The sequence below is a fragment of the Talaromyces amestolkiae genome (genome assembly GCF_001896365.1).
Source record: "Talaromyces amestolkiae strain CIB chromosome Unknown scaffold13.1, whole genome shotgun sequence".
Lineage (NCBI taxonomy): Eukaryota > Fungi > Ascomycota > Eurotiomycetes > Eurotiales > Trichocomaceae > Talaromyces > Talaromyces amestolkiae.
In genome coordinates this window covers 20,153-46,266 of record NW_024468049.1, presented here as the reverse complement: position 1 = coordinate 46,266, position 26,114 = coordinate 20,153, and the positions used below count along the sequence as shown (strand labels likewise).

General features: G+C 44.0%; 4 protein-coding genes across 4 annotated transcripts; 3 read left to right on the top strand and 1 right to left on the bottom strand.

The window, feature by feature from the left end:
* Positions 1 to 255: 255 nt before the first annotated feature.
* On the top strand, positions 256 to 2,076 carry BHQ10_006702 (uncharacterized protein; the record flags this gene model as incomplete). Its single annotated transcript, XM_040879318.1, has 6 exons — positions 256 to 335; positions 413 to 523; positions 573 to 1,302; positions 1,433 to 1,487; positions 1,537 to 1,594; positions 1,653 to 2,076. 6 exons carry the CDS (start codon positions 256 to 258, stop codon positions 2,074 to 2,076), a joined length of 1,458 nt encoding a protein of 485 aa, XP_040735206.1.
* A 2,031-nt stretch (positions 2,077 to 4,107) lies between these two features.
* Positions 4,108 to 5,222, bottom strand: BHQ10_006701 (uncharacterized protein; the record flags this gene model as incomplete). The annotated part of the gene is made up of 5 exons (XM_040879317.1): positions 4,108 to 4,355; positions 4,402 to 4,505; positions 4,566 to 4,671; positions 4,733 to 4,891; positions 4,949 to 5,222. 5 exons carry the CDS (start codon positions 5,220 to 5,222, stop codon positions 4,108 to 4,110), a joined length of 891 nt encoding a protein of 296 aa, XP_040735205.1.
* A 12,024-nt stretch (positions 5,223 to 17,246) lies between these two features.
* Positions 17,247 to 18,354, top strand: BHQ10_006700 (uncharacterized protein; the record flags this gene model as incomplete). The annotated part of the gene is made up of 3 exons (XM_040879316.1): positions 17,247 to 17,509; positions 17,575 to 17,641; positions 17,698 to 18,354. The coding sequence occupies 3 exons, from the start codon at positions 17,247 to 17,249 to the stop codon at positions 18,352 to 18,354; spliced, it is 987 nt and encodes a 328-aa protein (XP_040735204.1).
* A 5,516-nt stretch (positions 18,355 to 23,870) lies between these two features.
* On the top strand, positions 23,871 to 24,857 carry BHQ10_006699 (uncharacterized protein; the record flags this gene model as incomplete). The annotated part of the gene is made up of 2 exons (XM_040879313.1): positions 23,871 to 23,897; positions 23,946 to 24,857. 2 exons carry the CDS (start codon positions 23,871 to 23,873, stop codon positions 24,855 to 24,857), a joined length of 939 nt encoding a protein of 312 aa, XP_040735203.1.
* Positions 24,858 to 26,114: the final 1,257 nt, after the last annotated feature.

The following is a 26,114-nucleotide window of genomic DNA, read 5'->3' as shown; positions in this document are numbered from 1 at the left end:
CGGGGAATCACACAAAATGATGTACATACTCTGTAGTAGTACGGGGTGAGGAGAGCTGGGCAGTTACTTCACCCCGCAACATAGGCAGTGCGGAGAAGAGACATGTAGCTGGCTATTAAACCCCCCTAGCTAGTGCATTTCGCAAAAGTTCAATTTGTAAAAGTCTATACAGGTTGTGGAAATAAACCTGACTGTTACTATGACCAGCGGCACTATGATCACCGTCGTATTTGTTCTATTCTGTTGCTGGGTAGCATGGAAAATTCTCCATTTGGCAGTCTCTGCCCGACGCTCGCCATTGCTTCCTCCTGGTCCGCCAACGATTCCGTTTTTGGGTGAGTTTATTCTTTTTGCATGTGTTGCAGCTCTCACGAAAGTAACATCTAGGAAACCTTCACCAATTGCCTTCCAGCAAAGCGTTCCTCAGATTCCAGAAATGGGGACAAGAATATGGCCCGATAATCTCACTAAAAACTGGGCCTGCCAATCTTGTTGTTCTGAACTCGGCGAAAGACGTGAATGAGTGAGTGATACCAGAACAATGACCGCAGAGCTGATACCAATGTCGACAGACTATTCGACAAGCGTGGCTCGATTTACTCAAGCCGGCCTCCAAACCATATTGGCAACGAGATAATTACTCGCGATAATGTACACCTACTGCTCATGCCATACGGCCAGGCATGGCGCACGCAAAGGAAAATATACCAGGCCCTTGTCAGTATCACTGCCGTCCGGTCACTGCAGCCAATCCAAGACGCAGAGTCGACTCTAACAATTCATCAACTGGCACAAAACCCCGCAAGATACTATGATCATATTCGCCGATACTCCACCGGGGTGATCCTTTCTTCGGTCTTTGGCGTCCGTGGCCCTGAATTTGACCATCCCAATGTCACACGCCTCTATCACGTTCAGGATCAGTTTACCGCCATTCTAGACACAGGTGCTACCCCGCCCGTGGATATCTTCCCCTTGCTCAGACGACTCCCAGACTTTATGTCTCCATGGCGTCGCTGGGCACGTCGGATCCGGAAAGAACAACGTCAGCTCTACCTGGAACTGCTCCATGACGTAAAAGATCGACGAGTTCGGGGTTGCCGGCGCAATTGTTTCATGGACCAGCTGCTGGATGAGAGCTTTCGCGAAAAGTACGAGCTGGATGATGAGCATATCGCGTATATTGGTGGGGTTCTGATGGAGGGTGGATCAGATACTACGGCGTCCACATTGCTTTCATTTCTCCTCGCGATGGTTAAGTACCCCGTTGTCTTCCGGAAGGCACAAGAGCAGGTTGACCGTGTATGTGGTACAAAACAGTCCCCAACCTTTGAGCACCTCCCCCAGTTACCTTACATAAAATGTTGCGTATCTGAGGTAAAGTATACGCACTGCTTTTGACAATACAATCATTCCATCACTAACAATTCAGATCCTGCGCTGGAGGCCCGTAGCTGCAGGCGGTATTCCGCATGTGTTAATTCAAGGTATTCTTATCCTGGCCTAGATGCATAGATTGGATGCTGATTGCCGCAGACGATGAGTATGAAGGATACCACTTTCCGAAAGGGACGACCTTTCTAGCAAACACATGGTATGCGTCCTATCATATTCGTCCTGTAGCCCCCACTTTATTGGCCTGACAGTTTAAGGGCAATACATAATGATCCCGAACTCTACGACAAACCTGAAGATTTTATCCCAGAACGTTACGAAGAGTCCCCTATGGGCTTCAAGCCAACACAGCGAAGAACTGATGGTCTTCGGAAGACCTACGCGTTCGGTGCAGGAAGACGAATCTGCCCAGGTCAGCATCTGGCAGAAAACTCTCTTGATATCAATGTTGCAAAACTCGTCTGGGCGTTTGATATCCGTGCAGGGACTGACCCGGTCACTGGGCGGCCAATTAGCTCCAACGAGATCAACGTTGATATAGAAACACAATGGACGGACGGATTTCTGATCGCGCCTAAGCCCTTCCCAATTACTTTGAGAGTCCGTTCAAATAAACATCGCGAGGTATTGCAACAGGAGATGGATCAAGCTCAGAAAATCTTCAGCAGATATGGCGATTAGGGTCATGCTTAGGAGAAAGAGGGCAAAATGATTTAAGATTAGACGCGCTTTGAGCGAACTCTTAAAAGCTTAGCAAGCCCAGGGGAGTAGAATATACCATGAGACTAAATCCAGTAAATTGATTTGGTGGCGGACATACTACGCCCCGTTATATCACAAATTTTTAGCCAAAAAAAGTTGTTGGAAAGCGACCATCAGCGTGTCTAGGTAGCTACTAATTGTGGCCGTATGGTAAAAGATAATAGATTGCTCTGGAAGAGGGTATCATCGGGCGCGTTGTCTATACTCAGAAGGGCATGCTTAAAGTCCACTAAATCAACAGAATGCCAATACATTCGCTGACAGGCTCGCAAAGAAGCAATAGTTTATAGGATAGGAGAAGGGACAACCACGGCGGGCGCAAAAGTAATAAACACCGAAGTTACACAATAAGAACAATGAAACGCGCTATATGTACACAAGGGGAAGATTTTACTGGGCACATCTTACGCCCGAGAACAATCATAGTATGGATGAAAAGACAGTAAATGTATTAGCTCCAGTCAATTGAACGCTCTACAGAAAGACCTGGAACACGGCCTTTGACAACTCTTCCATCCTTGATGATAGCCATCAGGCTCTGATCCGTTCGACGGAAACTGCTTATCTCTTCGAGAGGATTTAGCTTCGGAAAAGAATATCGCCATAGGGACCAGGGATGATTTCTCTCAGCAGCCCTTCCATAGCAACATTATTTGTGAGCGAAGGGCATATGCAGATATATCATTACAAGTTGAGTCATACCTCAAGTGTCTGTATAGGCAAAGTTGGACCCATTGTGTCAGTACCAAAGCACACAGTCACGTCTGCTTCCTCTGCCATTCGGATTGCCTGAGCTCCCGCATTACCGACCAACGCATTATTTTTCATTGACTTTTCATTCTAGAACTTGTCGTATGGCGGCATCGCCGGAAAAGTGTGAAGACCCAGCGTCAGGGTCAGTATAACGTCATGCTCAGCCATAGGTTTGACCGTCGGCATATCAATCATACTGCCGTGTTCAATTCCAGTAATGCCCCCCTTGATTGCATGCTGCAATCCCTCAGCGGTATAACAATGGGCAGTTACCCGGGTAGATCTCATGTTTTTAGGCACGGTAGTAATAGCTTGGAGGTCGTCAACGGTAAATTGCAGGCTTTCCAACTTTTCAGTCTGAGATGCTATACCATCAGATGTACATACCTTGAGATGATTCGCCCCTTTGCGTATGTTGTCTCTAGCAGCCTTGAGAAAGTCTGGTACTTTATCACATAGATTCAGCAAGAAGAATATAAGATTACAAATAGAGTGCCGACCCGCATTTTTCAATTCTTAGTTTGCACGTCAAAACAAGCTTCAATTATTGTTTTTTACGCCCTTTCCTTGCTCCCCTCGGGACAAAAGAAAGAGGCCCTGGGTTACCACGCAATTTCTACGCCTCGAGTCTGGTTATGCCCTGTCCGCGGGCGCACAACAAACAATTGAAGGCAAGAAATACTGCCTTGAATCCAATCTGTATGATGAAGTCGGAGTCATCGCGACAAGAGGTATTACAGAGGGCCCAAGGACATCATATGGATCAATGGGGCGTGAAGATACTGTCATGTTACTTGATAGACAGGTTTAACTCGGCTCAGAAAGGCAGAAAAGTGGCCAGAGTATTTCTAAGTGTACTTCTGAATTCAGATAATTCATCGACTGAATCCTAAAAGGTGAACAAAATGAATGCTCCGGTCTGCCCTACTACAATTTATGAGGCGCAAGGAGGCTTGTACTATACATCACATTGAAAGATGCTACAAAGAGACGATAACCACTGCCTGAATAATAATAGACAACGTCACATCGTGCCCTGCATCTTCTAGTATATGAAGTTGTCCTCACTGACATTCATCTCAAAGCCTCACAAAACGGAGAATGGGTAAAAGCCACTTGACAATAGGGCACATAGAAGTGTCTCAGTCTTGCGATTCGCTTCTTAGTTGATCACAAAGGGCACGACATTTAGGTAAACTACTCATCCAACACACAGCTTGTCGAGCCCTGTTCAGGCTTCGTAGCTCCAGGACAGGTAGGTTTCACCGCGAGGCTGCCATTGTATCTTTCACTCAACCAATCTCGTAATTGTTGAAAGTTTCGACAGGTGTGCGTAACGTCCGAATCAACATAGCTATGCTTCCTGGCTTTGTTGTATATGGTGGGAACCGGTGTCATATCGCCCGCGCACATGATGTACTGACGTACTTGCTCAATGCAGTGGACTATGGAATTAGCGCGGATACAACCTGCAGGAGTATTTCCACGTACGATGATGCACACGATGTGTATAAAGGTCCTCCTGAACATAATATTCGGGATAGAAACGCTGGCGAATCCGATCTAGACAATGTAGCGTGTGAAACATATCGAAGCTATCCAGCTTGGGCCATTAGTAAACATGACTTTGCTGGCTGGCAACAGAATATGCTCACCCACTGATATATCCGCCTCGTAGTGGACTCCAAAACTGCTGAATATCTTCATACTGCTCCTCAAAAGCATCCTTTGCCTCCTGCTCACTCAGGACGATGTAGCGACCTGAAAACATTAGATATCATCTATGCCTGTGCGTTGTGTGTGTTTTGGTGGCGTATCGTACCCCAAGTCAATTCCTCCCAAGCCCTATCTAGCTCTGGGCTTGGGTCGGCTGTATAGTTGATTGATGCTGGATGAGGAACATAGTAGGTGCCATTCTCAGAATACATAGGGCCGCCAGTAAAGCGTACTTCCTCTAGATTAATTGCGGATCGTGCTGGGCCTATTTTTTATGGTACTATTAGCCGCAGTTCGACAAATATAGCGTATACAAACCGACCAAAATCAGTCTTCCACCCAGCTGAGTAGCTGTACTCGAGCGATTGCGTAGGGGGCAGTGATTTGAGGAAGAAGTAGCCAGCAGCCCAGGCAAAGGTGACAGTCGACACAACCCAAGGTAGAACAAAGGGCCAGACTCGAATTTTTGAAGTTTCTGTTGCTTTTGGACTCAATAAGCCCGAGCTAGACTCGCTATCCTTCTCGGACTCGTATTCCAGGCTGGAATATGCCATCGAGTGTTTCCTGCGCAAAAGATCCATAATCGTTTGAATCATGATGTTAAGTTGGCAGATCTGGAAATCTGCTGGTACAATAAGCGTGAAGACAGAAATCGTCACAGTTACAAAGCATCATAGCAGAGCTAGATAAGAGACAGATGGTAGAGATTGAGTATGATTACTTGATTATTAGGCAGGACTACTTGTATCATAAAATTCGGCTCGATACAGAACAATAACACTAATACGAAAACATGCCGTTGATTCTTACAATGATATACTATTAATAATATATCATCAAGTGACCAGTCGGAGAGTCAAGCCGGGATGAGTTATTGTGGTCCTGACCTAAGTAGGACAATTATCCCATTATGCTCAGCCTAGAAATTCGCTTCGGTCGATACATAGTAGAGCGCTGTATTGATGTTCTTTCCCCACTCCGCTGAGCACCAGATCGATAAGCAGACTATCAAGTGATCTTCTACCAATTGTATGATTTTTTGATCTTGTACTACATGATCTGTAGCATCCACAACATAGCCCCCAAAAGAGAGCGGGCAAAAAATACGTGTAATAATGAAATATACTTATCACTACGGGGGCCTAAAGATTACGGAAGGACGACCCATCTTATACATATTCCCACAAACCCGCTTTTACAGTTACACTATGTGGAGGCGTTGCAACAGATTAAAATCACATACAAGGATCGTAGGGAAGGCGGCAGGTGTCTCCACAGAGAAAGAAAATATAACATACTGAGATGAATACGTTCAACCGTACGTCCCGGCGTATTGATTTACACCTAGTAACTCCAAAAAACTTTCGGAAAAAGGTACGTGTCGATACTCTAATTACCGACCTGCAGAAAAGAGTAAGTTGAATATTTGTTAAAGAAGGCATCTTTTACAGATGTCAGTGATTGTTCTTAGTTTTGAACAAAAAAAATTCTTCAGTCCAATCTATGCCCTCTTTCCCTTCATATTGCTTAATCAAAATGCATTTGAAACAAGCGAAGAAGGGTTTTTATTGCTCGTTATTGATATTCATACCTTCCTTGATCATTTTTCTTGTTTCATGTCTAATCCCTCCTAGAGATGCAGCCTGTGATAGGCGAAGTCTGACTTTTACACCATTGCAAGAGGTCATCAGCTATAAATGGATCAATTACGGCGACTACTTCTATCCTCGATCGATCTATCGTACATCCCAGAAGGTTGCGCCAGAGACCGAGCAAGCTTGGCGGGACTTGAAACAAGGTCTATCATTTAAGATACATTACCCATATCTTATGTAGATACTGACCACTCTATTAGATTTTGAAATTAGCATACCGGATCAGATGCTGGGCGTGCTGAACCAATCTACCGATTATACCTGGAAAAGGCATCCAGATGGCGGTATTGCTGCAAAATTAGCAGTCTTTTATCAGCTCTCATGCCTGGTTGGTCCACTCTTATTTCTATGAACGAGTTACGTCGCAGGACCCCAAAAAGCTAAATCTCCAGTAGAGCAGCATCCGCCTCCACGTTAAGGCGGACCTGGAGGACCCGCGACGCCAGGAATTCAGGGAGGAGGTTAACCAGTGCATTGAGTTACTAAGACACAAGTTCATGTGCCATGCGGATGCCACCCCGTTTCTGCTTTATAACGACCCCGGTGCTATTCGTGGCGATCGTCCAGATATGGGAACGAAACACAAGTGTAGGGACTATGACGCAGTAGTATCCTGGTCAAAGCAGAATCCGAAGATAATGACATAGGAAAGAATAATGAATTTTGTTTAAAAGTCCAAATGTTGACCTATTTCTTTCAAGCTCCTTTCCTGCGTTTATAACATGTGTTCGCCGTGGTCATTATGTACACTCTGCTTCTTCACCTCTTCTATGGCTCGAATCCGCTCTTGCGTAATGTTATACGGATGAACAATATTTGCTTCGGCCCATTCCACTAGTTTATTAAAATTTCTGCAGTGATAGAGTCCGTCTGTACGGACGACATCGATTTGATCGTCGCGCACCTCGATTAGGTAGGGGGTCACATCCACGGTACACATTAAATTAATCCGCAGAACCTCTATGCAATGATCAACATGATCATAAAACACATCTGGTTGCCGTAAGAATGCTGGATTATCACTATAGTCATATTCGTCGCGATATGTGAACTGCCGCAAGAGATCCTACAAATCGTTTAGCAAAACGCAAAGAAGTAGTCAAGGGGACCCTACAACGCAATGAATCTGATGAAAAACCTCAAAAAAGGCCTCAATACCTCCTCCTACTTCGTCAGGTAGATGTTTCCACTCTACGTCACGCGACTTATTCAGAAGATCGAGTTTAGAGTCTGGCMCCCCCGCCGAACCATCTATATCACATTACAATCAGCAAAGTCCGAGCAAAGTTCTATTGACATACACTCCCAGAGCTTTCCCCATGCTTTTTCTACTTCAGCTGTTGGCTTTTCGTAATAGATATTCGGTATATCTTCTCTAAAGTGTCGCCATTCATACTCAACCGCTTCCAGCATGGGTGACCAAGTAGACATCTTCCTGGTACATTGAGCGTCCGTGGGAAATTGCCAGCTCGCTAATATCAATGTAAAAGATGCCACAAGAAAAATTGCACAGCAAATCAAGTACGCTAATTTGTGGACGTGCTCGGAAGTTGTTCTTGTTCTCTTTGTACCAAGTTCCTCCTCTGCTTGGAGAAACGGAATGTCCTCTTCCGAATAAGAGCCACGGCGAGAACGCATCGCGATGAGATGTGCCTTGAGATAGAAGGGTTCGGTGTTAGATAGAGTATCTGATTGATCTCGTCAAATGTTACTGCGCTTTTTAGTCATTTGTCCGATTATTTAGTAATACTTAGGAATTATCATATTTAGTAGTTGACAAGATTACTTTACCGCTATCCCGAATATGGTGAACGCAGCGCATATATTCACCCACCTGCTCTCATTGGATAGCGACCATGCCTCGCTGTAAGGTATTACCAAGAAATCCCCTTTGCGTAATATTTTCTGTATGGCCTACTATGCCAGATCAGAAATCTTCTCTCTTTTAGCCAAAGACTCAATTCAATACGTTACGCGTTCCCACTCAATTTCTCAGTATTCTACCTATAGTGGGGCTTAAATTACCAGCATAAAGAATGGTACAGTGGTCTGGAAATTACCCGTATTCAAATGATAGAAGGACTTGGACTAAGTCTACAGGTGGACCGAACTGCTTTTGAAAACACCAGATTTGTACTTGTTACATTGTGCTGATCAGACGGACTTTTTACACGTCTTTTCTATCCATTGAGCCATCTTCCCGCTCGGTTTATCCACCCAGTAGTGAAGCAAGTCTGCAAGCCACAATAACACGAAAGTAGTCATCACAAAGCCCATCGCTATTCCCAATTGACGCCGGACTGGTGTGTTATTTCCGGTCAAACGCCAGGAAAGCTCAACGGTTCGGAGACCCAGAACGTGTATCAATGGCTCATGCACCACATACAGTGAAAAGGACAATTTTCCGAGATATCGCGTGCAGCTTCTCGTAAAGATCCATTGAGCGCCTCGCGAGTGGCCAATGTAACAGACTAGCAAAACTGCTCCATAGGCGTGCCAATAATGATAATCGTTAGTCAGAGAGTATAAAAAGTGGTAGCCTGTAGCTGGAGACACGCCGCGATACCGAGGGAAGGATGAGAAATAAACAGCAACTCCTAAAAGTATCAACTTTGCGACAGAGCATAGATATCGCGCTATTGTACCATTACTGAGAAATGATGGATAAACCCTTTTTTTCTCCCGACCGCGACTCAGATCATAATCGGCAAGGCCCATGCCTGAGAGATAGAGGGCCACATCCCATCGCCCATGAGGGAGAGCTAATGTGATTAGAATCACAAGTATGATGGTCCTAAAGCGTCCACGAAGCCATAGTAGACTCCAGGAAGTAATAAAGAGAACCAATGAACAACGAAATTGTAATGGTATGGTCCAAAGATGTGCACCATAGACGAATTGGAGATGGGTCGACCATGTCCAAGGATTTGTCAGGTCGTAGAAGACGAAATTCATCCAATCTTGAGTCTGTTGTAAGATACCATCTAGCCTTTGTGGAAATGTAGGTATGTGGCCTGGCAGAGTTGCGTAGGGATAATTGAAAAAGCCCAGTTGCACCAGCAACATCACCATAAAAGTTGAAAAGAGTGGCAACGGGAAAATTCTGAAAGCACGCCGGAATGTAGACGAGGCGAGAGCCTCCCAAGCCAACAGTAATCCGTCTTCTCTTGAGAGCCTAATAGGCTTCAGAGTCATTATATACCCTGATACGATCAAGAATACGGGGACATTCGGCCCTGAGTATAACATTTTGATCGGGGGAAGCTGAAACCAACTGCTATTTTCGACATCTTGACCGTATCCGTGGTCGAGGTTTGGGAACCAAGGAAGCAGAAAATGCCGAACAAACACCAGCAAAGACATAACACCTCTGAGCCCATTTAGATAGGTAGTTGCATGAGTCCTCTCGGGATTTTGCGGCTTATCTTGTAGTTGGTCACGTACATAGGATGGCAGGAACGACAGATAGAGATAGTATGCTACATCTAGCACACTGCGGGAGAGCATCATTCTTTTCTGACGGTGCGAATGATAAGAAAGCAGTAACGGTCTCATGTTCGTACTTTTGTCATTTTCATTTCGTCTCTCCTAGACGGTTTAAGTCAGAAAAAATGTGACGGGTTGGATATTAGTCAACAAGACCGAGTGACTGTATTCCAAATATCGGTACAGCAAATCTGCTTTTGTAACCGCGACAGTAAGTGTAACTTACAGTTAATTACGGTACAACCGGTATCCGCTAATACATGATTACGCTAACCAAACAAGTACTTACTCAATCATCACCGTTTTCAAGCCCACATCTTACCATTCGTTGTCTGAGGCTCTCAGCTGAATCATAGTCTTTTAGCACGCCATTTATGTGGGGTATTGTCAGGTATGGGGACGATCTTTGATCTCTATGGACACATTTACCGGTGGCTATATCGACCTTAACGACAGAAATCGTATTTCGCTAGTAATGCGTTTTTCCTCAGCCGCATGACATCTACTAACACTTTGGTCTCGTTTGCCACGTTTTAATACGATGGCATTAATCTCAATGTAATAACAATTATACAATTAATTCTAAGATATGGCTTTGTTGATCGGAATAATCCCCGCGCAACATGGTAGCATATCTGTCCTTGTCTCACATCCAAGTTATAGGTCTGTAGTATATTTTGAGTAAGGAGAAAGTCTTTCTGTTTTATAATATACATTATTTGAGAATATCCTACGGAGAAGAGCACGTCGAGTTGTACAAGGGACTATAGAGTGGATATACATCACCATATAACTCGTCTTGTCCCTCTGGTTTGTTGCTATCGGGCTCGTGCCAATCCTTCATAGACATTTCTTGCGCCAGGTTCTTCAACATCCAGCTATTGATTGCTGACCAGTCTTTACACTGGTGAACTGTGCCCCAGCCATCAGCGACTCTTCTTACACCATCAATGTCTACACGAGCAGATTCGTAGGTCAAATCTAGGTTGCACATGATCAATTGACGCAAATAGTCAAAGCAGTGATCAGGGCGACCGGGGTGATTATGGGCATGGTGCGTTGTGCCGGTCTCCAGCGGGTGTCCGAGAATGAGCATCGTCATTTCATTCCGAAGAGTACGCTAAGACGAGGATTTAGTTGGTCTCACGACTAACGATATCAATTTTCAACTCACGAGGCAATGGAGACCATGCAATCCAGATACTATGAGTCGCTCTCCATTTTCGGAAACTGGAATGCCAGGCTTCAGAGAATACCGAGTCGCATCATTCACGAAGATGTGACCATGATGAACTAGATTTCATTTAGCGTAGGACACCGTGAAATGTACACCTGAGCTTACGCATGTCATGCCACCGCCTAGTAGAAACTGGATCTGTCAAGTTTGAGAATTCGGGATGAGGCTCGAAGGTCACGTCAACATTTGGGACTATGCTATCATCAGTTTTGCTCTCTATCCCAAACATGCCATACAACGTCACTCACAGTCTGGTATAAGCCCAGGAGACCCTTTATTATGGGTCGCCCAATATATAGTAACCGCTATCATGACTGTAATGAGGGCAGAAAAAAAGCCACCTGTGAACCAGAGGGTCCATTGAGGCAGCAAGCGATGCGGCCTTTTTTTGGCAAGCGGATAGGTCGGTGGCTCTTCTAGTTGATCATCGTCTTGGTTTAAAGGCTTGTACTCCTCCATCGGTGTGTATGAGCTTGAGGGTCTGAAAGAATGACTGATTATAACAATCGATCGAGAGAACGCCTGTGACCATCAAGAAACAGTAGTAAGAATTTGAAGAAAAAGACGAAGAAAAGAAGGCAGGCAGCTGCTCTCGTAAAACAGGACGCGCAAAAAAACCCTGTTTGCCCTTGACGTATCATGTAGATATTCTTCCTAGCTAACCTGAGACACATAGGGTACGTGTACGTACAATACAAATCGCGGCTCGTACGGAAAGCAATACCATACAGCTAGTATTGCGTAGTTTGAATACATAGAGTAGCAACGTAGCATGTACCACCGAACATGGATACGGCAATGCCCGTCGTGGCAAAGCTTGTCCTCGGGAGCGGTGTTCAGTGGATCAAACTGGGTAATTCAGGTTGTATTTGGAGCGGTGGCGGGTCCCAACATGTCGGGGCGAAATGTTCAAGCATTATCACCCCACCCGCATGCATAGCCATGAAGCTACATTTATCAGCATGATCACCAAGGGCTGTCTACTCTAAGTTAACCACGGAGACACGAGTAACGTATCAAAGCGAGTGTATTCTTTCAGTCTCCAGTATGTTACTGTTGATCACACAATATTTTAGTTTTCCCAAAAATCTAGTCCGTAGTCATTATTGGCTGAATTATGTTCGTGTAGTTATTGGGCTGGATTCAGCCCCATGAAACTGAAGCGCTGTCAATTCAATTGTTCATCTTACCTGATTAATAGGTTTTTTGAGTTGTTAAGTATAACAGCGAGGCTCGAAGTTATTCCAGTGTACGAGCACCGGTGCACTTCTGTCTACCGTGTAACCAATTTAGAAGCGAGACGCCTCGTATTTTTTATTAGAGCTTATGCAATAGTTCTGTCTCTGCGTATCTTGGACTGATGTACTGATAAATTTGCGGGTCGCCGCAGTTGGCGGATACCAGTATCGCGCTCCTTTAAATCAGCATTGAGATCAACCTGTTACACACCGACTATCATGAGGTATCCTGTGACTCGTATCTTTCATGAATGTCACCCTGCTTGTATTCAATATAGCGCCGGACGAGTCATGACATTTCCAATCTGGTTCTGACCCCGCACAGTACACACTGCCAACTGGAACAATGAAGCAGACTACAGAATAGGATCTGCCTTTGCCAAGATTAGCTTGTACGAGAGGCTGAGGTCCCGTAAAATTAGGGCGCTCTTTTACTGGATGAAGCTGACTGGGCCTTTTAATCAAGATACGGTGATTTGATTTCGCTGGTCGCCTGAGTTCCCATCTCCGCCAGAATCCAAACCTGGCTCAGTCGCACTTCTATGTGAGCAGCACATGAGGATAGAGCCTGCAAGGTCACACTGGCCTTTGATCTCCAGCGCTCTACATGTGTAGTCGATTGTGGATTAAGCGTCCTTTGCAGGGTATAACCCTGCTTCACATTACGTCTAAAGCCACTGTACCAATTTCCGTCTTATCTGCAAACTGTTCGAAGTGTCCTGTCTAGGATGTATCCATGAATTTCTATGAATCGAGTACTTCTATTACCCCTGTGCAAAGGAGACCATCGTTTGATCTGTTTTACGTAAGTTTATGGAGACATCCTATGAATGTTTCAAATCGAGTAGATCTCACAGAAGGTACATAACGCGATCGGCGTACTGGTAAACGATATTTGAAGAAGATTGAAAGTATCCTCGATGAAATTCAGTTCTATTGAAATATGTTGATGGAACTACTTGAAGCTATTGAGTTTGATACATGACTTGAATAGTTCCGTAAACCGTTAAAAGTAGACCTTCAACTTATTGACATTGATCCATCAACCATTCTCTCGATAACCAATCCGTTTGTTTATTCGCAGTCTCCCTCGTAGCGTTTGACAATTCCATTATCGTCAGTCACGACCACGCAGCCTCGCACAGCCAAAGTACCTTCAACTACATAATTCATGAGCAGAGTTTCTTAAAAAAAATTCAAGCATCGACAACTGACCAGGCTCAGGGGTAGGTGCAGCAAACGCAAAGAGAGCTGAGCCCAGGAAGAGGGCAATTACGGACTTTGTGAAGTACATAATGGTGGATAACGAATTTTTTGAGGTAGATACGAAAAGTAGATTTGAAGGAAATGTTCTGTAAGTTTGCTGAGTTGATGGTGAACAAAATGTAGAGAAAGCAGGTTGGTACCTCGTATTTATAGCAGCGCTTCTGAGAACTTTTCAAGGCTTTTATTCATTCCATGTTCTTTTTTGGGAAAACCATTCATATCACCTCCAGCGTCGTATCTTAGTATCCTTATGACACGGCGTAAACACCGGTGGATCTTCATCTCTGTCACCAAGTTGGGTAGAAAAGTGGTCCATCGTATTAAGAATCCTTCAGATATACCGAATCCGCTCTGCTATTAATTAAAAATATCTACAAATTAAAGCTTTGTGATTGCGCCATTCATAACTAATATGGTTTCACTTCCGACCTATGGCCTGTTAAGTATGGGATATTACTTCGTGGTCATGGGTTATCTAGCAATTGTCGTGTTGAGATACTACGACCAAAATGTCAATCTCCGACTCTGCAGGTTGGTGATAAGTGGACCCTCGTGTTGGACAGTATCCCCACCAGGTATTATATTTCTCAAGAGAACAGAAGGGGAACTATAGACGGAAGCTCGTATGAAGTGGTAAAGTACTCCATGAAATGTATATTATCAGGCGATATACAGCAGATGCAACGTTTCACTGCGTACTATTATTCCCAGTCTGGTAAGTACTGCACACTACTATAGACTGGTATTCAATATAATCGTATGAAGAGTCATGAGCATTCAAAAGGTCAGATTTATGGTGGAAATCCGAAACTGGGAAAACCATCCGAGTGCTACAATGCTAATTTACCGAATATGATATTTTTACTGACGTAAACTAGCTCCTAGACAGGGGGATAGAATTAATTGACAAAGTATCATTACTGGTTAGAGCAAGACATGTTTGATTAGTCCGTCATGAGCCGAAGATTAGATCAACAGTGATTGTGAACATACTGTGAGGAACGCTACATAAAAGGATTGGCATATATTCGGCAGCGGCGTATTACAGCCTCAGGCTTCTGGCCCAGGCAGCACATGCAGTTGCGCCGAGTAGCAGAAATGCAACCAACAAGAAGGTCTTATCAAAACTTGGATATCTTGTAGAATCAGCCCCGTACCGCACCATAGTTCCTCCTAGAGGTGTACCAACTAGAGTCCCCAACCCACGAATCATGTATAGCAATCCACTTAACTTTGCAAATCCCACAGGGTTGAATTGTTCTAATAAAGCGGTCGGGAAGAGTGAGACGTAAGCCCCCGCAGCGGCCCCATAGACACAAGCATAGAGCACTATCAATACCTGCTGGATATCGTTGTCCATGTCTGAGTTGGACACATAGCAAAAGGCAAATGTAGCAATAGCACTAATCAAAGTCGACAAGACCAGAGCATTGAGACTCCCCACTTGATCTGCATAATACCCGATAAGGATTTTCCCTCCGGAATTGAAGCCATCGCTAAGTGCAATTATATTTGCTCCAGCAGTCCTGCTATACCCCCGTGTTCGGGCGAAGGATGACATGAAATAGACTGGAGTCATGTATGCTGCTGCCTGTAGGCAAGTCCCCAGGCCGTGAGAGACAAATCCCAGGGAAAAGATGAGGTCTTCCTTTGACAGAGCTACCTGCTCTCCATAATGAAATTTTTGATTTTCACGAGTCTTCGGCGCCTGGTTTTGAGCTTTTTTGACCCATCCCAACGAGCATGCAGCACAAGTCACGATAGATCCTACTATGACTCCAGTCATTCCAACCGCCTTCCGGTACCCAAACAAAGAGATAAGATAGCGAATACAAGGAGCCCAGATCATTCCGCCGAAGCCTGTGCCACTAGTAATTATTCCCATGGCGAGTGATCTCCGTTTGTCGAAGTATCTTGGGGGTACGATGATAGCAGGAATGTAGATCAGACAAGCTGCACATCCCTGAAGAAAGCCTTGGCTAAGCTGGAAGTGCCATAGTTCTTTTCCAAAAGATGCTGCAATTCCTGATATGGCAAATAGACCTCCTCCCACAAGTATAACGGAACGAGCTCCGTATTTTGTACACCATGAGCTGGCGATAGGAGCACCCAACGTCATTAATGATGCAGCGAGCGTTCCAATGAGGCTGATTGCCCCCGGACTTGCGTCGCTGAATGGTCCGCCTGATGACTCGTAAATCTCCTCGTATACACCAAAAGCAAAATTCACTCCGCAACCAGTGAAGGTCAAAGTGAAGCATGATATAATTAATACAATTTGTTGTCGAAGTTCGAAGTGTCGACCCGCTTTTTGAAATATGAAATCATCGGAATCGAGCATATCAACTTCCAGCTCGAAGGGCTTATGCAGCTGTTCTGTAAAGGCTTCGGGGCTGGCCATGTTGCTTGTTTGCGCGGTTGTTGATGTAGTAAATGTGCACTTCACACTACCCTCTACTCTCTCACGTAGATAGTATATATCGCTAATATCCCAAACAAGATGTATGGTTTCAGGGGTAAAGTCACCTACTTACGGAAAATTAAATGTATGGGTGTTTGAAAAATAGAATAATGTCTAGGAAACGTGGGTGTATCAACTACAGAGTTCTGGCAAAGATAAAACTAACGAATTATTATCGAAGACTATCACTGCTGGAGGTTTTTGATCATGGCTAATGTCGATTCGGGTTGGTTATGCAGTCAACATGTGTTTCTTGACTAGGTTAGTAAGTTTGTACCCAAAACATGACAAATCATAAGCTCTCACGCTCCTTGTAACGCTCTGTTACGCGGGACTGTATCTAACAGAGATCATTAATGATCGAAGACATAAATATTCTAGTCCATACGGCATTGGGCGAGGCTGGTGTATTTTGTGGAGAGTGGGCGTAATCAACCTCACCACACGAGGTCCTCTAGCTGGAACTCAAATGGGGGCATATAGCTGAGGATGATATCAGTGGGAAGAATCGAGTTAGGCGTATTTATGGTATATTAACGTAATATTTCAAGATATAATGCCAAGCCCTTTTAGATACAGATGTGTAATAGTTGTAAATTTAAATTACCCATTCTAAATCCATGCGAGACATGTGCTAACCCTTAGGCTCTAACCCCTCCCACCAACGATCCCTAAAAATCATTCCCTGATCCCCTAACCATCCCTAAACCCTAAATTACCAGAGGATATGTAAGGCTTATCCTAAGCATATGCTGTAATAAATAGTCAGAGTTGGTAATCTTGGTAATTTATTAGTTGGTCCAACCGTTGTTATAGCTACTAACCCCGAAGAGGTAATTTTAAATTACACTAGCGCCCCAATTGATATCATCCACCGGGATGATATCAGGCTCAGCTTAAACCCGCTCAAATGGGATAGAATCGGCGCCAGCATGTTAGCTCTTCTGACGCTGAATACTAGCGTTAAAGAGAAGCTCATGTGTGTAACAGATAATAAGTGATTTCCATATACAGGCGAATCCACATGAAACGGTAATATTGGTCCACTTAATACCAGTACTTTTCGCCCCAATGCCAAGACACGATGTGATGGCTAATATCAGTGCCGAGTGGAGAGACGTACAATATGGTGTAAACGACTAGGAAAAAGAAAATTGATTATTATGTTACTAGACACGCTAGTGTTGCTAGATTATATATGAGTTGGCTCGAGAAACAATGACTAGGAATTGCGTTCATTGCCACTACATATCAGCGCACATTTTCAATACCTTAAGATGATCTCTCCCGAAGTTACCCCGGATATTCCCATCGCAAACCTTGAAACTATTAGCTATGATAAACTGCTTGAGGCTGACTCTCAGGAGATTGCGAAGCTAGTCGAAAATTGCAAGTCACTGGGCTTCTTTTATCTAAATCTGACAGGTACGGCTCGACGTGTTTTGGACGATTCCAACAGCGTTTTCAGAGTAATGGAAGACTATTTTGATCAACCTTTGAACGCTAAGTTGGAAGATGCCAGACAATCTGTCACCCATGGGTAAGTGGATTCGAGAGGAGGAGAGAAAGAAATGAGCGTTCTGGAACAAGAGCTTATACGAGTAGTTATACACCAATTGGGACTTATACAGGGGCCAAGAAAGGTGAAAAAGACTGTTATGAGACATTAAAGGTGAATAAATGCGATGGACAAACAAGATATAGATGCACTGACAGAATTAATGGCAGGTCTCTCATGCTGAAATGAAGATTCATGACCCCCAATTACCGGCCACCGTCAAAACGCACATGAATCTTTTTGAGAATTTCATTTTTGGGTCTCATACAATAGTCATTAAGCTCTTGGAAAGCCTCTCCACCGGATTAGGTCTAGCGGGGGAGCAGCGTTTTGAAAAGCGACATTGTGACGATGTCCCTTCGAGGACGACGATGGTCCTCTTCCGATATCCACGGCAGTTGACTGAAGGCGGTGGAATTGGCCATAATATGCATACAGACATTGGCAGCCTCACTCTACTCTTTTGCCGGGATTATGGCCTACAAATTCTTTCTCCCTCAACCAACCAGTGGGGGTTTGTGATCCCCAAACCTGGCCACGCAGTTATAAACGTTGGGGACTCGTTGCGCTTCCTATCCGGTCACCAGCTCGCTTCTTGTGTTCACCGCGTGCTACCAATCACAGAGAGACAGGAACATAATCGCTACTCAATTGCATATTTCTTACGGCCAGATGATAATGTCATTTATGTCGATAGCAAGGGCCGACAACTCTCTGCGAGGACGTGGCACGATGAGAAGTACGAGACCTTCAGAGAGCCTCATGAGAGGCAAGAAAAGGATGCTATTCTCACCGGTGGCATGGAGCGCAATGGAGTGTTTGTTTAGATGCCTTCTATCGTTTTTTTGTAAGATACCTTGAAACACAGCTAAATAATAAAGGAAGACACTGTCACTGCAGCACAAGTTTTTTTCACATTCCGAAGTTCATATTCGGTCACAGAAGACTTCGAAAAAGTGATTATAATGTTCTCCACAGATTTTATTGCCCACAAAATCTTCGCTTTCGTCCCCCGGCTTATTGCCACGATTTGTTTGCGTAGCTGCAATTGACGATCTTTGGGCTCCACGAAGCTTGCAATCAAAAACAAACAGCATCCCATCATCAAAAATTTTAGTCCTTGTCCACTCGGCTGCAGAGGCTTGAGGCTTAGCCTTTCTTTCAGCACTCTCCAGCTTAATTTCTAGTAGTTGATGATTCCACGCGGTTAAATAAATCAACAGAATATTCCACCTCCGCCGTCCAGAGTATTATTCAAAACAACTTCATCATAGTTGGCAATATTAAGAACGTTCCAGCTCAAAAGCCATCCACTATCGTAATTAACCCATACTATGTCGAAGAATGGCGCTTATAAATATCAGCACATTCGTTTCGTCAAGTACCAAACCTTCATGTGTTGCGGGTCCCCGATCTACCGACGAAGACTCTTACGCCTTTCCTGGCTCATTTGACTCCGAACGGAGCAGCTTAATTAAACACAGCGAATTATCAGCAGCTGGATCAGATATATTCTACAAACTAAGTTGCGGCTTAGTTGACGATATAAGACTCATTGTGAACCATCTCATGGATTATATGCACCGGTAATAGTTGAAAGCGGTTGGCGGGTTCAGCGTAGGATGCAGATATTGCAATACCCTGATCCATCCAGCCTATTGTCCGCAATGCATGGGTAACGAACAGCGTAAGCCTAGTAAACACTCGCTTCAGTTCAAGGAAGATATTTATCACTAGATTGTCCTTTTGCATCTCGGTCTTATTTACAACTTTACACGAGGTCTAATGTAGCCGGTTGAGAGGTGTCCCGTGTTTTAAGTATTATATATGTAACCAGATATGCACGGTATATCTGACCGACTAGTGGCTCAGCCCTGGTGATGGTAAAGGGGAAGTACTTTAAGAGACAATTGAAGAAGCAATATGCAGGCCTTCTGTCAGTCAATATACCAAAACATTTTGGTTAATTAACCCAATACTGTTCTGTATCTTTCATGCATGTCGCATATGATTTAATGGGCAGTTCATTCCCTCTCCAGCCTCGTACGACAAATCGGCTTCATGTACGGTATACAAATCACAAACATTGTCTCCTTCGAGTGAGACTCTTAGCTAATATGGAATATGTAATCCACAGAGCCGGAGGTTTGAGTTAGGAAGCATTGTACTTCTAGGAGAGTTCAGTTATTTGTCTTAGAATTGCTCTCGATCGTGCGTTATTTAGTCATCGTTGCTTGTTGTATTGCTGCTCTTCTTTTAGGCCTTTAAACAACGCGAAAACTTCTAGAAATACTCGATTGCGACCGTATGTCTTGAGACTGAAAAAATACTCAGGCTTCTCTCCTAGTTCCAAGGAAATCAAAGCTGCAAGTGCGAGCACATATGAAGCCAAAATAACATACTTCTGGAGTACTTTGTAGTAAGTACGTGTTTAGACTTCTCAGAATAGCCACCGCTCTGGCGGATGAACTGGTAGGCATTTGCTGGTCCGCCGACTTCCACCACTCCTCTGCCGTGTTAAACCTACGAATCATTCTTGTCGATCGCGCTCTCAAGTATTTCTATTCTGGGTTAGCATAAAGCCTAAACTAAGCGGCCCTGGCATCTGTAAATTGGAGAGTTCCAGCTTCTTCTCTAGAAAAAAAAGGAAAAAACCCGAGACATATGTGCTGGCCTTGCCCTCCACAATACTTTCAGCTTCTATCCTCTGAAAGTTACAATATGACAATGGTCGCTGTTGGCCGAGTGTGACTCCATGGCCACAACCTCCTCGCGGATAGCGCCTGACGTAGGGATATTTTGCTGGGTCCTCGGGTCTCAAGTCGAAAATCAGAGTTTTCGATAAATCAAAGGTCAACGCAAACCCTTTGAATAAAATGAATGATTGGCTCAGCTCGATCTGAACTGGTTACTTCAGTCTAGCGTGCTGAGGTGGCAATATTACTTTGTTTTACCCTATATTTCTTCGTCAACTACTAGGTATGATATTTGGATTACTCGCCAGCAGACAGCGATGGAGGGTTTGGGGGGGAGGGGGAGGGGTCGTCCTCTAAGGCAGATATCTGACGCATTACCCTCCTGTCAAGATTTAAAAGCTATCTGCTAGTACGCAAGCGGTAACATTGAGTTATCTACGGCTGAGCGAGGTACCGCAGCTAGGAAAAGATCTAAAGAGACTTTAGAAGTGGTCCACAAAAGAAATGCTAAACACGTAGTAATAAGGATGCAAAATCATGCTATTCCATAACAGATGCTATTCCCTTTAAGATGTCTATTCATATTTGCTGCCGGAACATCCGTTCCGGTCTTCTTTTCAGCTCTATGAGCCCACATCTACAACGACGGAGTCACTAAAAGTGAATATAGATCCGTTAATACTTCTCACTGAGATGGGGACTATGGAGCCTTCAGATATATTGCGTAAGCACGAATATGAATCATTATTCTCAAAGGATGATAAAGACGACTCGATATTACGCTATTTGTATGTCTTGTATTTGTATATTCCCCAAATAGAACCAACATCACTTGTATATTCTTATTTCTCTTTTTTACTCAATATCTCGTACGCGGTCATATTACTTTTTGCTTCGACCTGACGTATTTTCGGGCATCATTCTCATTTAACGACAGAAAAGTATCTGTGATAGACATAAAACCATTATTGAGAACCGCTACGAGCCGAACGGATACCAGAAAGACTACCAATGGGTCTTAAAATACTGATGCTCCATGGATACGCCCAAAACGGAGACACAATGAGAATAAAGACACGAAAGTTACATCATTTTCTGGAAATTGTTTTTCCAGATACTTCTATGATATTTCCCACGGGTCCCGTACCTTTGTTACCAAACCAATTTCTTGGGAAGCCGTACGATGGACAAACATTGAACGGTGATACTGAAGGTCTAGAAGCATACGCTTGGTTTTCTATGTACTACCATTATGACCCGCCCAATGGTTTATATGATACCTTCCAGCTTATAGCTCATATCTTGAAAACTGAAGGCCCGTTTGATGGAATCATGGGCTTTTCACAAGGTAGTGCTATCTGCAGTATGGTGGCTTCTATACTCGAAGGACAATTTAGGAAACAGGCTTTCGATATCGCCAAGTTGAACCTACCTTCTTCTATTCCGTTTCCTTCGATGTTCGAAAATCTCGATCACCCACCATTCAAATTCGGTATCACTTTTGGAGGTGCAATAGCTGAGAGTGCGAAGTATGATGGCTTTTACAAGAATCCTTGTATTGCGACGCCGTTTTGCCACTTCATAGGGCAATATGATAGTGTGGTAGATAGTCTCCAGACAATGGCATTGATAAGGGCTACGGGAGGACCGGATAAAGCGTGGACATTTCAGCACCATGGAGCACATTTCATTCCTACGGACTCGAAGAGTCTCGAATACCTGGTCTCGTTTATTCTCCAGGCGACAAGCAAGCATCTAAATGCAGACCTTTCGTTACCTTTGAGATATAAGGACCTTTCTCGTTTAAAAATCCCATCTTTCCAACAAGCCTGAAGATAAATCTGGTATTGAAGCTAACCAATTACTCTTAGCTGGTTTTTCTATACTTCTTCATCTTCAGATAATTCTCTGAGAGATATTTTATTCCTCTTGAGTGTGGTGCGGCAGAAAATTATAATTTAATTCAAAGAACATTACGTTCACAGATGAACAAAATAAATTACGTAAAAAAAGTGTGTAAGTAGTCTTCCTAGCTCTCAGAAATTCCTCCACCACTTAAGTCGAATTTCGCAAACTACGCATTCCAGGTTCAGATCAAGTCGGAAATCATGGAAAATCACGCATTTTGTTCTTGAAATAGGTAAATTGACTCTTTTTCTACTAAGTGAAACTGTGAGATTTGCTCATATCAGGGGAAATAAGGCCATTTATAGGTGAAATCTTTACTTATATATCCCTGTATCTGCTCACAATGTCTATCAAGTAGTGTAATTGTCCATCTTGCCATCTAGCCTTCGAGGTGAGCAGTAGAACTAGGAAATGACAAAATTCGCCTTTTAGGGATAACTGATATGCCATATCATATAGTTAGGTCATATTGTTGTTGCTACTAATATTTGTTCCCAACGCGCATTAAATTTGCGAACAGGTGGTGTAAAAATAAGAATGGATTTTCACCGTAGATTTAGAGCTACATCTGCCTGTAAGGAAACAAGCATTGCATTTTAAATAGCCATGCTTGGTCGGGCGATAGTTGGAGCAAAATCCCACCTGGTTTATGTACTGGACTGGTTCCTTAGTTAGAAGGCTATGGATAAAAACCAGGTTACTATAGTATCTGTTTGGGTCTTAAGGCATAATAAAGCATTGTACCTGATCAAAGAGTAGGCCACGGCGGTGATCCTAAAATATTGCCACCGAATAAGTACCGTTCCCTAGACCAGGAAGACAACAAATCTTAATTACACTGCCAAAGAAAAGCCTGCCATTCTGACAGCTGTAAGATCGACTATCGTAGAAAGAAGTGAGTTGTACTAAGTTTGTAGGCTACACGGAAACGATAACCCTTTGAAAGATCAGTTGCCTTTCGGATTAACTGCTGGGCTTTACTAAGTCAAAGATTATGAAGTCTCATTGCATATTCAATGAAGACCGGTAGTGAGATCTTAGATCGATTCATGTAGCCGGAAACTAACGTTATTGTCATACGTGTTTTACACCGGCAACCTCTGTCCGTGATTTAAGAAGCTGAAATATCGGGGACCACAACTGTCGAAATAAAGCAACAACTCACTGAGTTTTTTGACTCCTAATCTGTGCGCTAATACACTTGTAGATATCTATTCGTAGGTACCGCTAAAACTTCTGAAGCTTTTTTTGCCTCTTCCCAAGCCCCACCTCTCTTTCTGTGCTCCGTCGGACGACAACTAAGCGACCGGAAATGGTGGTGAGTTGCTTTACTGATCGATAGAGGCATCACTACCTAGACTTGACATTGATCTATATCTTACCGAACTGGAGGTTGTTACAATCATTTATGCTTGGCTTTGCCCCTTACTCGAGTATCCGTACGGATTTCGCCGTATGCCCTCGGGTCAAGGCGCGATATCCACTGGGGCCATTTCTGGATAGAGTAAGTAGTTCAATTCCACGGCCCTCGGCTGAAAAGCCCACATGCATCATCGATTTTCTGTGTCTTTCAAAGCCGACTTCAAAGACGTGAGATTTTAGTACAAGCAAGACTAAACGGTTTCACTCGAGTAGTACGTATATAAATATTCAACTCCCTACAGAGTATGTACATGTGCTATAGCTAGTTTTATGTTGAGGAGGATTGTAATAAGTACTCATCTGAATCATTTTGCAAAATGATCACCAGAGTGGCGCTGGCTGGAGTGAGTGTTGGGCTTCTATAAATTAAGCAGAGGCTAACTCGTCAGTAGAAAGGCCGATTCGGTTCGGTGGTTCTAGATGAGGTTCTTATGGCCGGTTTCAAGCCTACAGTCCTGACACGGTCGGCATCCACGATAATGGGTGTGTCCGATGGCGTCCCAGTCTATGAAGTGAACTATGCTTCGGAAGAGTCTCTTCGAGAAGCCTTGCAGGGCCATGATGCCGTAGTTTCTGCGGTTGCCGGTACAGCAATCGCAAGCCAGAAGCCGCTCATTAACGCCTCTATTGCAGCCGGAGTCAAGCACTTCATCCCGGCTGACTATGCCATGAGTCTCAAGAGTACCGAAGTGCGAGCGCTACCACCGTATACAGATGTAAAGGAAATTGAGGATTACCTTCGCGCAAGGTCTGCCGATATAGAGTGGACTATTGTCGCTTGCGGTGGGTTTCTAGAATACATATATGACCTGCCGTTTCTCATCGAGCTGGACAAGCGCAAGATTGATATTATCAATGAAGGTGATATCCCCTTCAGCGTTTCGGAATTTCGTACTGCTGCCAAAGCTGTCGCTGGCGTCCTCCAACAGCCTGAACGGGTCTTTGATCATTGTGTTCAAGTCCATGCCATGACCATCACACAAAATGGCACTTTTGATATTGTGAGAAAGTACGATCCGAATCCTGATGATTGGACAGTCAATGAAGAGGACGCAGAAGTCAAGTTCAAGCAGGGGATGGATATGCTGCAGAGAGGGGAGCTGACTATGGCGGCTGTTACGACTCTGATGGCTGGAGAAATCTGGGGTGGCAGGTGTAAGGTGGCGTTCGAAGAGACGGATAACGAGTGGTTAGGAGTACAACTGATCTCGCACGAGAGGCTAGAAAAGATTTTAAAGAGCAAGGTTACAAAGGTATTAGCAGCATTGCTTCTAACCAGATTGTTAGCAATTACTGATTGCTAGAGTAAATTTTAACAGAAATACAAAACAGCATATTCAAACCTCTAATAGAGGTGGGAATTTGCAGCGGGGTCGAAATTTCTGGAAAACCGAAGTGTAGTTTTAGGTTGTACGTCTCGCAAGCCTGGTTCAGTTCTTTGTGATGTCGTGATAGGATATCTGAACCCTAAACCCTAAGAGCTATCTACAATAGACTATCTTTTTATAATTATAACTTTCCAACTGAGCACTACTATAAAAATCTATACAGTATAAAGAGATATAATAAGTGTCAGAACGTCAATATCAAATCCAACATCAGACCCCACCACCTAGCAACTGCGCATCTACTATATATGCTCCTGGATAAAATTATCCAATCCTCAAGCTGAGCGCCATTGCAGCTACGATAAAAGCCGCAATCCGATATCCTCTTTGCCAATCCTTGCGAACGGCTGATCCGACCTCTTCAACCACCCCGGCAAAGTCGCAGCCTGAGGTAGCATCAGGCGTAAGAGGGAGATCCATGTGCTTCCCACGATTATCGAGCCATCAGCCCGGTTATTTGTGGAATTACTAAATACGACGTACCAGTCAGTAGAGTTGAGTGTAAAACGGTTGACTTTGCACAGAACATAGTTATCCCGCAGCCTAGGCACCGGTACCTCCTGAATTGCCGCTGCTCCACAACCGATTACTTTGATTGCCTTCATGATTCTCCGACTATACTTTAATATGGGGATGATCCTTGCCTCGTTGTGTTTTCGAGAGGATCGCGGCTGGATAAGGATACTGTTCAATCAATAGACTCTTATAGTGCATTCATTGCTGGCCTGCACCGTAGAATAGATTTAATTCGACTCTGTCGGCCTTCATGCAGATTTCAGCCCGACAATAGAAGTACCCTGACATCATTCGAATGCGCGCTAATTCCTGTCGTAGATGGACAATTTTCGAAGTATCATATATTAGCACGTGTTTCCCCGATACAGCATTTGCCGTGATTACTCTTAGTCGTCCGTGGCCGCTTATGTGTTTTATTTCTAAAGCAAGAGTTTCCTGTCGTAGTCGAGACGAGCAGATGCCTTTGGAACGGGGTGACCAAGAAAGGAGGAGTATTCAAGCTCGAACAATACCTTTATCGTTTAATGGAGAATTACAGTCCTACCACGTTTCGGACACTACCTGACTTAAAGCGAGGCAGTAAAAGAACACAGTGCGTTAATGTTCAAAGTCTTTACTCTGGTGGGGCGTTGCAGCTGTAGATAATGTAACGTATTT